General features: G+C 38.9%; 1 protein-coding gene across 1 annotated transcript in view; it reads right to left on the reverse strand.

Moving 5' to 3' along the window:
• The window catches only part of LRP5 (LDL receptor related protein 5), a 105,793-nt gene that overhangs the window by 59,245 nt on the left and 34,139 nt on the right, over positions 1-12,409 (reverse strand). Inside the window, exons 5-6 of the mRNA XM_018082033.2 lie at positions 11,269-11,665; positions 10,627-10,798 (exon numbers count right to left, since the gene is read on the reverse strand). Of these exons, the coding sequence (XP_017937522.1) occupies positions 10,627-10,798; positions 11,269-11,665 (569 nt within the window). The remainder of the gene's footprint in view (positions 1-10,626; positions 10,799-11,268; positions 11,666-12,409) is intronic.

Consider the following 12,409-nt stretch of genomic DNA (forward strand, 5'->3'; position numbering starts at 1 on the left):
GAGTTCTTATCATCGGCAACATCACAAGTGTGTTGAGAGAATCACATCTTTTATTATAAAAATCAGTCACAATCCCCATTCTGTTCCTCGATCCCTAAAAAAACCCCCAAAACACCCACAAAAACCTGAGCGCTGCTAATTTAGCCTTCTCACTGAAGAATGAATACCAGATAAAAAGGGAGCCGACAGCTGGCCCTGAGCCAAAAAGAAAGCTTTCAGGCACAAAAATTGTCGACAACAATGTTTGTTCTGCGCTCAGAATTATTTTACATGCAACTCGGTACAGACGAGACAGGCATATCTGGCAACATGGCTAAGAATATACATTTATGATGGAGGACACTGCCTTTTAAAAGGAGAAATAAATTAGAGATTAACATCTTTTATGCAAGCTGCAAGGAGTAGAATTCCTGGAGCAATTCAATTCAGCTCAAGGAACAAGGTTTCTTTCAAAAAGTCACCCTTTAACTGGGAAGGGCGCTTCTTTGCAGGGAGTCTGAACTGAGAAATACGCAGCTCCTTGCTTTCTATTTATAGTCATTCAGGCAGTGAATAGCCTCATTCCAAATGCCACAAGGCATACTCACAACCTTTTATTCCAGAGACCTGATTTGTGTTTCATTTCAAAAAGTCCAGCCTGATGAAAAAAAAAAAAAAAGGAAAAAAAAGGGGGAGGGAGAGAAACGCATCATGCAACAGAAACACTTTTTTTTCCCTCCCAACTTTTCCTTTATGAAGCTGGTGCTGGAAAGTGTGGAAAAGAGGGTGGGAGTTTTTTTAGAAACATCCCTATGGGAAGGAAAGAAAGTGTGAGCTTTGGAAGCGCTGCATTTTTACTCATTTAACACTGAATGCTGGTTGCCCTGCAATTTAAGCAAGTCTGAGGGAAGGAGAAAAAGGAGTGAGGGGTGAAAGCATTTCAATTACTTGGCTTTGAAGGACCCTTCTGAATGAGAAAGAGACAGAAAACACTTGTCAAATGCAAGTTCAAGTGAAAGCCACTTCTGCCAATGAAGTGTGCAGATGGCTGTGGGGGTTCTGCTGAACCCTAACTGGGCCTCTATTATGTCTTTATTGCTCACAAAAAGGCAAGGGTCACCTTCAGTTTAGAATAAGTTAGCATCCTTTCCCACAGAATGACTCTGGTCAATCAAGCCAAGCAAAGGAAGTCCTCCTTTGAGTGACTGCTATCCCATCAGTGCACTGAAGAATTTTTAGAAAGGATAAATAGACACAAAAACCTTTGGTCTCATCTATACTACCGACATTTATCAGAAAAATTTCCCACCACTAAAGGCAATCTTGGGAGAACTAGGGTAGGCTGATGGTGGCTGTCATGTATGTCTGTTAGATTTCTTTCTTGTTAGGTCTGGATGATACAAGACTGAAAATAGTACTGACAGCTTTCAAAATTTCACTAATAAGACGTGGCATGAAAAGCAAGTTCTACACCTTTATTTTTAGTGTGTGTTCTTCAGAAACACAGGAACCTAAACAGGCCAGCCCATCATGCCAAATCTCTTGTTTCTTACAGCATCCAGGTTCACAAGTTGCACAACCAAAAGTTGCAGAAATTTGTGCCAATAGGCACCTGCTCTCCCAGGGTTGCTCAAGACCCAGCTGGAACTTTCCAATATGATGGAAAGTGGTGCTGTGGTGCTGTGAAATATTGTCACTAAGGCACGTCCCTTAAAAAAATGACCCAACAAAGCTGAAATAGAAGGAGGCTGGAATTTGTGTTTGTGGCACAAACTCTGCACTCTTCATTTGAAAAGTACAAACCTAAGGTCACTAAACACCAAGAAAGGGTGTGACATAGTCCCTAGTGGGTTCAAAGTAGAGCGGGGGAGGACTTTTTCCCAACGAAAAGTTAGTTCCCCCGTATGGTGAAAGACCAACCTATCTGCTAGGGCATACTGTGCACATTGACAGAACTATCCCCAAAATATCAGAGAAACAAGTCTCTTTCAACACTGCTACAACACAGTATTCGTGGGATCATAACTCCTGGACAGTAAAAATCACCTTACCTCTAGGTTAGAGGTAAGCTGTATGGTAAAACTCAGCATTATTCTTGGAAAAGAACAGAAGAAAGTAGGGAAACAAAAGCATAAAAGGTAACAGTATTTAAAGACAATTACTCATAGCTTCTGGCAAACAACATAGCAAGTAATTTTGAGAAGGTTACCAAGGTAAAACCTCTCTCAACTATCCTACCTGCTAGTCTGACCAGGGAACTCAAAGTTACTCCAGTTTCCATAGAAGCCACCTTTTTCTCAGCAAATGGAAAAGATGCACTTGTGCTGCGCCAGAAAATACATCAGGTTCTCATAAAGGGGGGGTCATTTCCACACTTCATAGGTACACAAGCCTTTGTACCACTATATATAAAATTCTTCTTTTAAGTACAGGAAGCTGATCCCAGCAATGGAAGTAAAGCAGAATTCTCTCTCTAGCAAGTGGAAAAGGGTGATTTGTTATCAGACAGTCTAAAACACTTCTTCAGGAAGAAAGGAGGGCCAGCAGAAAAGGATGATTTGATATCAGATAGCTTAAAATAATTCTTCAGGGAGAAAGGAGAGTCCCAAACATGTAAAACTCAAATAATTCTTCAACTTTATAGTTTAATACATCCTCAGGATTTCCTCTCGATAAATATGGCAAAAGCTGCACATACAGAATTAATTCCTGAGCACTCCACAAAGACCAAATTTAGAAGCTGCCTGTCAGTTGCTGGTTTTTTAAGCTGTCCCCTTAAAAAACTAGTACAAAACAATATAGTCCCTGGATAAATCCACAAGATTTACAGGTCTTTATGATAATTCAGCAACCCTAATATATCACAAATGGTTGTAAACGAAAGTAACTTTATACTAAATTTGACTGTGGAAAGACTCAAAGCAGTATTTAAACTAGCAGCTGCCAATATTTGTGGATTTTTCACTTTGAAGCTAATGGATACAGTGCCAAGATGGGCATATAAAAGTTTAGGAGAATCCCTGATCAGGACCATCCTATAGAGGTCCCTGCACAGAATGGTGATTCAATCAAAACATTATTTGAGAATTTTCTACTAGTGCATTAACTGCCATGACTAACAAAGGCCACATGATCTCCTGTATCATCTGCTGGGGACAAGAGGTCCATGCTGCAACTGCTTCTACACAAGGGGGTTTTGCTGCAAGGCTGGATTTGCTCTGCTTCTTTACAGATGAGCATTTCTGATTATTTACAATGCTGAAGGCAAGGTCAACTAATATGAACCTTGCACTTGGAACAGAGAAACAAAACTTCTTGATGTTTTTCAGTTCCTGAAAATTGTAGAAAGGGATCAGGCTAATCCAGCATCTCAGCACAGCTCTTAAGAAAAAATTCTCTTTACTACAAAAAAGATTTGCCTTTATTGTGGAAAATCCATTTATGCTCAACAGTAGCCCAGACAGCAGTCTTCACTTCAGACATGTAGCTGCCTTTTTCATATGCATGGCCTGGACCATGAAGAAAAGACTGGCATCTTGAAATTGTAGTTAGTTATCTGGGAAATTTCAGCTTAAAGAATTAAGAATGTGCTCATGGCACCACATGCTGCTGAGGAGACATGGTAGAAGCCTTGCAGACGGAAGCCTCCACACCCCTGTCTACTGGATTGCTTCATTTCAGCCCAAAGGCGATAAAGACAAGACTAAGCCTAGGTCATCATCTACCTGCAGAGGCACTCCCCATCCCATGCCATTCTATCCTATCCAGAACAGCAGAAAAAAAAAATCTCTCAAGACTGCTGAAGAATGGAAAATTATATGTATCTCCAAGAGCACTACTGAACACAGGATCTAACTGGCCATGGTTCCTTTTAACAAATACTTTCTTCTTCAGTACTGTCATACCTTTCACTTGCTCAGGGCTCAAATACAAGTTTGCCTGGTAGCCAACTCTGAAAAGGAACAGGAGGAAATTCACCTTTTTAAGTTTATCTTCTTCCATTCAGTCAGTGAGCCTCTATCCTCTGTGGACACTTCCTTACTGCAAAGGTTAGAGCAGAAAGGTGTGACAGGTCTGTTCTGATCTAAGGCATCTCATTTTGTGAACCTGGATCTGACTTTCTTTAACAGCTCCCACACTTGGTAACAGTCCTTTTAAAAGTAAACAAAGCTTATGTGGTGCAGGTATAAAATAACATATTGAAAGTCCTAATTAAACAGTAAGCAAAATACAAAGAACTTGATCTTTTAATCAGAAGAGTGGAGCTAGAAGGCTCTATTCTCTGAAACAGGATATGGACATTGTTTGTTGGCAGGTAGAGGATAGCTATATTTCTGTGTTCCAGAAAGAGGTAGTATCACACCAGGAAATCCTCAGCCAGAGTTCAGGGTTTAGAAACATGTAACACACCCAGAAGGGTTTAAATTAATTAGAAACCCTTAAGATCTGAAATCACTCACCAGTTTGACCTGCTGAACATTACAGATCACTGTATGTCATCTCAGCAGTCTGTTCCCCACTACAGGCCAGTGTGTACAAGGCTGGACTAACTGCAACATTATTTCTATGACAGCAAGTTAGTCAAGAAAGATAATTCCAAGTATGCTTGAGAAGAAAACTCTAGATTCTTTCAGCAGAGGAAGCTGAGACTCCACTAACACCCCAAGTCTGGTGATAAGTCCGACAGTGCAAGCAGAACACAGCCAAGAGGCAGATAAGAGAGTGGGGATTCCTGAATAAGAGAAAATAAAAGACCCTCTTCGCCTAGGTGCGAGGGCTTTCCTTGGTCTTCCTACAGGTGCACACCCCTCTGAGGCTTTATATAGTTTTGTAGAATTAGAATCTGTTTTGGTCAAAGATACAGCTTTCTTCCCTTCCAGAAAGTCTGTGTTCCAACCCATCTAAGTCCATCTGGGAAAAACAAACATAACTAATTTGTCAACAGTCTCACCAAAGTCTGAGAACTGCCAGAACTCTGTGACAACATTTTAAGATAGTCTTTCCTCCAAATGACTTCTCCTATCCATTCCACAATGACTGTGTGGCTCCTAGTAAAAATCTGGTCCCAAGCTCACTAGTATAGATTATTCCCCTTCAAAACCCTAAAAGTAGTTGGTTATACATAGGTCTTTGGACATTGCTACAAATAAAGGTCTCTGTGATAATGTTTACAAAACACATAGCAATACAGAGGCCTAACAGCTATTTAAAGTTAATAAAAACATAGTGGTATATAATGCTCACAAACCACATACACAACCTCCAACAAAAAAACATACCCAATGGCCACAAACACGCACTCATGTCACTCCCTAACAAAAAAACAGTAGGGATGAACATGTGGTTTGCTAGTCCAATTCTGACACATGCTATTCAAATTTAACATATTGTATGTCAGCATAATGTGATACATATCACTTTAGATATGTAGCACTTGCATCTAGAAAGGATATAATTTATAAATTTATCGAAGTAAAAAGCATCAGATATAGTAAAAAGTACATGTATCATTTATCTAAGGACCACAGTATACGCTTCAATTAATAACATTTCTAACAATTATATTAGCTGGCATTTCTTTGCCACGATTCTTAATAAAATCGAATGTCACTGAGAAGTTTAAAACAAAAATCACTGAATTTAAGGCTCCCTCACTATCATCAGTTGAACTGACTAATTAATGCACCTGCCTGCTTACAACAATTTAAGATCTTAGATCAATTCTTCCAGTCTCAGGGATCCTGTATTTCTTATTTCTATATCCATTTAACTTTTCTGTTCTCATATATATTACTATATAAATATGCAGTGTGGGGATTATTTATGTTAATATAAGTATAAATTTAGTCTTCTGAAATACAGTTATATTTATAGATAAATAATGCTTTGAGATTTTTATATCTAATTAGCATGTAGCAATAAGTTTAAATTAGTTTTTCTCCCTATGAGATTTGCCTGTTTCAATAAATCAGTCCACAATATCTTCCAAGTAGTTTATGACACTACACAGTTTTTAAAATTCTTTGGTGAAAAATCCCAATGCAAAGAAACACACATACAAAAATATGTTGGTTATGAGAAAATGTCTCATGTATGACCTAAATATTGCATTTTTTAGGTCAAACAACTGGAAAATAAAATGTAATATGGAAAGTATACCTGGACTTGTTTAGAACTAGCAGCCTTAAATTAGTTTGATTGTTAATTTTTTCCCCGGTACAACTGATTCTACAAACCCTACTCCTATTTAAGGTGCAAACTGTTCCAAATGTCCTTTTACACTATTTATGCATAATGTAATCAACAATTGTAAAGTTTGTTTCCTTAAATTTCAAGGACAGCCCACATAACTGCACCTTGGTAAAAAATTTCAGTGAACTCCAAGATTGTCATCAGGTGCTGACTTGCACTTTAAACATCCCCTAAACTTGCAAAGAATTACTGTATGTGATTATGAAACTTCCACAGAAAAACAAATGAAGGACATTTGTCAACAGAGGGGAAGGGGAGGAGGGAGAGGAGGGGAAGCTGCCAGAACATTTATTCCAAGAATATTGCACAAGCTTAAGTAGAATGCATACATAATAACAGGCATCTGAAAATTTCATAATTGCTCATTATGCAATTATACCTGAGGCACTTTAAGCAAATACACTGAAGAAATAATACATGGGAAAACCTGGCTTACCACAGAATTTTTTTTAAGGAGAATTAGGAAACTATACACGTGGGTCTTTGCTTCTCTCTCTGCTGGAACCCTGTAATCCTTATTAATCTGCTGTTTGTTCCTGGAAAGTAACTCTGTCAGTAAAATCCAAAGTTCAGCTGGATTAATTCATGTCCCTTACTTGTAGTTGAAGCTATGATTTTGACAGACACAACTCAAAAGTTGCTATCTATTTTTCATTGCCATGCACTTTGTCAAACTAATTAAAAAAAAATAATTTAAAACCTGGGAATAATGTTACCACAGGGTGCCAAATTTGCAGTGAAAGCCCCGTAGGCTCCTGTCACGCAAAATTTTGACAAGCCTTGCCAAGTGGTTTCTTCAGGATGCAAACTGCTTGCAAAGTGACTGGGCCCTTTGTGTTGCAGTTGAATGCTGCAGATGGGAAGGTTAGAAAAGGGGTTTTGACAGGAAAGGTTAACCGCTGTTTTCACTCCGTGAAGCGCTACACGCACAAGTAAAACACAACCTCCTGGTACACGATGATGTTTGGTGTACCCTCAACAGCTCTGCAGCATATTTTCTAACTGTGGAAGAGCACACCCAAAAGTAGTGTCAAAATGTGTTACCAAAATGAAACCAAACCACCCCCGAAAGAAACCAACCAACCAAACCAAAGATATTTACAGTATATTTCAAACCCAAGGTCCAGGAAGAATAGGACAGATGTCTTAAGCTTATCAAATTTCCAAGCTGTATAAAGTTCAGTCACTGCTTAAGAAGTTTATATATGAATAGGCCTTCCCAGTGAGAGTAAGATGACTCTCTGCAGATCTAAAACACCAGAAACCAGAGCAGAATACCAAGCAGATACACACAAATATGCACAAGCTATATTCACTCTTGTTTTGTTCTATATGGAAAGCATTTGAAGGCATGCTATGTGATGAAAGCAATTCTTACCTAGAAGCAGTTTGTCAGAAAGCTACAGAAAAGCCTCCAAGAGTGCACTTTTTACATTGTCGAACATCAGTCTTAATATTACTTCTCTCCTGATGGGCTTTAAGATCAACTGTGCTCTGCACAGGAGTGGAGATAATGGTTTCACTTTATTCTATTTTGCAATACCTACACAGTGAGCTGTGACATTTTGAGGCAGGTGAAAGTAGATGGGATAGAAGAAAACAGTGGAGATGGGAATTTTCTCATTTACCTTACACGTTTTGCAGATCTTTGGACTCTGGAAAATTTCCAATTTCTTCTGGAAATCTGGGGTTGTGGTTTTTAGATGAGAAAACTGTCAAGTGACAGCTCTGCAAAAGCCTGAGAGAAACTGACTGCTCTGAAAAGAAGGCTATGGGAGTAAAGAACGCACCTTAACAGTCAACTGCTCCAATGCAGAGCAATATACCAGCTCAGCCACTGTCCCTCTCCATTACCATCTAACAGCTCTTTGGGGTCTCATCTTCAGCACAGACAAGGCAGCACCTTCTTTGCCTTCTGCAGGAGAGTGCAGCTGCAGAGTGAAACTCTCTGAACTCTGTAAGGGCTGAACAGTTGTTTGAAGACTTCCTTCTTCAGGAGCACTCAGCATAAATCTGAATGTCATTTTAGGTGAAGCAAGAACCCCCTTCTTGTAGTGTAGTAAGAGAGTAAACCACCCAAAACATTATCAGCTATTTTTTTAATGCTACCTAATGAGTTACAAAATAGAGTTACAGCTCTACTATCTACTATCCCACTCACGCTGGTTTTAGGTGCTACCATAAACTAAATTTATCCAGTAACATGCTTCAAGGCACTTTTAGGTGCTTACCCGGAAAAAGAAAAATCTCAATACCCAGTCTGGTCAACTATGGTATAAAATATGTGTATCCTTGACTTGCAGTCAGCTGATTTTTGTTTCTGACAAGCTGTGGATGCAACATACACACAACATACATACAGAACAAATCACTGACACATCAACTGCATTGGCGAGCCACTTAAATGGCATGTTCCTCACAAAAGAACACAAGCATGAGAAAATGAGTTTATGCTGTATAACTTCAGCACCAAGTGAAAGTGGAAATGCCCCACCTCACACACCATACAGTGAGGTTTTGTGTGTACTGGGGCTACCAGAGTAGTACAAACTATGGTTTACTGTGAAAATCTAGAGTATTGACAGAACCTATCAAACACAAATCCTGAAGAAAAGGACTGTTAGGCTATAAATAGAGCAAAAGGAGTAATAAACGTGAAATACAATCCATTGGATTGCTTCTATTTTAAAATATTTTCTTAGCACACTTTTTTCATCTTGTAGAGGAGTATTAACAAAAGGAAGCTCTATTAGAAACCAACCTCAAACTGACCAGTATCTAGCTGTGTCAGTGACTGTTAGTCATACAGCTCCTTCCCAAGTGAGCAGAATATACAAATGTGACTGGCACATATTCCAAAATGAAAATGAAAATTTGTTTTCTAATGAAAGTTCTGCAACACACATTCATTTCTACTAATAACATGCCAGTGCCATTTTAACTCACGCCACTCCAGAACAGATCACAACAGACCCTTTCACAGCACACTTCATAACAGTGAGCAAACACACCTTTTTTTCCCCATTATTTTTGATCCTAAATGGGCCTACTGCGTTATTTGTAAGTACAGTCTCAGAAGGAGTCCGTGATAGTTATCAAAAGTAAACTCCAAGCATAAGGAGAAAAAGTGCAAAAATGGAAAAATAGAGGGGAGAATATTAAAATAAGAATATTTACACCTGTTTTAATCTAAGAAAATGTGGAATCCATTGCTAGGAGCATGGCGATTTCATTCTTTGTGCTAGCAATTAAATTGAGGTTGCACAATATGTAGGAATCAACATTAGTTACAGATGTCACAATTCACTTCATCTAAACCATACCTTCTGTTTGCAAGACAAAGTGAACCACTCTCTTCTGTTTTTTGCAAATAGAAGAGAATCAAAAAAAGGAAGTACAATAAGCAAAACAAAAACAGAGTGAATAAAAAGTCCTTGCTTTGGGTTCTCTGATTTTCCTAAACTTTGATGTTAAACTAAACAGTATCACTGGCTTTGCTGCCTTACAATGAAGTGAGAAACTGAACAGATTGCCTGGTCCCAGATATAAAAGGTGACATCTGCAATGTTCCCTGTCCTGCAGGCTGAAAGGTAAGGAGAGACAGGACCTCTCTGATAGTCATCAAGCCCAGTCATCAAGCCCAGTATTAGCTACTGCCAAACACGGAAGTTAAATTTCTGGAGCTAGCAGACAGTCTTGTTTCCCCTCTTCCTGAGGGCAAAACCTTTAGAAAGCACAGTCATTCCTCAAAACGTATTTATCTAAATTATTTATCTAAAAATGCTGCATATGCTACTGCCTCAAACAACATAAAAACTCAATCGATTTCACAGGTCATGACCAAAGTAAAAAATTCCCTCTTCAAATTCAGGCACATAATGCCATTGTTTACAAAGCAGGCAGTACATTAAAAATTACTTCTTGTCCACAAATCTGGACATCATATAATCATTAACATCCTGAAATATGGCTCCCCAGGGCTCCCACATCCACCTGCTCCTGTACATGAACTTTGCATCAAGTCTTATGCATGCAGCAATTTTAGATAGTAGTTCCAAGCACCACAGACAAGTCAAAACACCTTTTAAACAGATTTTACCCGAGTGTCCCAATTTGTTGCAAAAGCCTCAGGTAAAACCTGAGATTTCAAGCAATTAAATTACACTTGGAGCAATGTAGACATAACAAATATAACATTTCTTGCAGAGGTTTTCTGAACCACATTAATGTACTTCCTTTCTTCTCAAATATGTCTTGTTATGCTAAATATCATGTTAATATTAATGAAACAAAAGACTCCTCCAAAAAAAGACAAATGCATCCAAGAAATAAAGCTACACATGAGAACAGCACTTGGTTTCTACAAATGCACCCAAGTGTGGCTCTATTACTCACCTCAATTTTATCTGTTTTTGCATCTCCCCAGTAAAGCTTGTTTTTTTCAAGATCCAGTGCCAAGCCATTGGGCCAACCAAGGGACGTATTCACCAGAACTCGCCTTTCTGAGCCATCCAAATAAGCACACTCTATCTTTGGACTTTCACCCCAGTCTGTCCAATACATGTAGCTGTAAAAAAGGAGGGAAAACAGTTAACGCACTCAACATACAAGACAAAAATGTGTCAAGATTTGTCTTGCTTTTCAAAGAACTTTCTTTCTCCTTCCCCAACAGCAGCAAACAAGCCAACTCAAACTGTAATCAGTAATGACAATATAAAGTTTGAGCACTAAATAAATTAAACTATTGAAAATGTGTGGTGGTCCAATTCTTTCCTAGTTAGGATAACACTGAAGACGCAGAGAAAAAAAAATTCAACCTAACACCCAATATATAGCTTCATTGAACAACACTCTGTTTAGAAGTCATCTTTTATATGCACAGTATTAAAGGGATAAAGCAAGGGAAAATCAGTTATTTCCACAATATCTGACAAACAGCACACACACCACCCCCCAATTTATAAGTTTTCAGTTTCAGGAGACCATAAACTGGATCCAAAGGCCTACCACAAGGCTACCAATAAACACAAAACTTACCCCATGACAGGATTGAGCACTATGGCCCGAGGTTCATCCAGGTTTTCTGAGATAAGTATCTTTCTTGATGTCCCATTCAACCGGGTCACCTCAATGCGGTCTGTTCCAGTATCAGTCCAGTAGAGGTTCCTCGCCACCCAATCCACAGCAATACCATCTGGATGGTTGATTTCTGTGGTTACCAGAGTTTGTGCTCCAGCACCATCAAGGTAGGCCCGACGAATTGCCCGGACATCATCATCAGTCCAGTAGATGTAGCCTTCCACAGGATCATAGTCTATGGCAATTGCATGTCTGATATTGTCTATCTGCAGAATAATGTCAGTGAAATCCGGCGTGTCCAGGGAAATCCTTCTCAAGTCAGTTCTTCTAGCGAGCAGCAAGACTTCTTCAGCACCTGGGGAGAAAACCATTCACGGTATCACTTCCATTGCTACTGATGTGAAAATTTCAATAGAGCACAGCAGGCTGTGAACTACTACTGTCACTATAAAAAGAGATTTCCTTAAATAAAGACATCAAACTTTCATTAAAGTATAGACTTGTCTATATTTTAGATGACAGCAGCTTTCTCCTGTCCTTCTAATCTAATATGGATTATAGCAATCTCTATCTAGAATCTAATAAATAAATAAATAAATAAATGCATTGGTGAGTGTAGGTCCAAACATTTCACCATGTTACCCAGAATTGCTCAGCCAAACTCCCCACTAGCTGTATCAGTGCATTAGACAGTTTTCACACACACACCCTGCATAATAAATGAAAAGGGCTTACAGAAGACTCAAGTATTTTGTAAACAAATTACATTAATGATTTGCTCCAGACAGCCCAACAAGCAAGCAAGTTACAACCACAACAAGTATTTATCATCTGGCCAAAGTTGATGCAAATCTAATTCTAAGGCAATAGGATTGCTGTTCTTTTCTCTCCTCTATTCTTCCTCCCTGCTGCAAAGTCCCACTGCTTTGGAAATGGTGCCAAACAACAACTTAGAGTAAATTTCAAGGACAAATGGCATCTTCAGTGTTGTCTGACAATGAAGTGGCAGCTTCTTTTATTAGTACAAAAGAAGGACGCGCAGTAAACATCCAGTTGCTTAACAAAGTTTCCCCACGCTCACCCATGCATGTACAAAAAG

This window comes from Manacus vitellinus, unplaced genomic scaffold (assembly GCF_001715985.3).
Source record: "Manacus vitellinus isolate BGI_N305 unplaced genomic scaffold, ASM171598v3 scaffold_59_pilon, whole genome shotgun sequence".
Classification (NCBI taxonomy): Eukaryota; Metazoa; Chordata; class Aves; order Passeriformes; family Pipridae; genus Manacus; species Manacus vitellinus.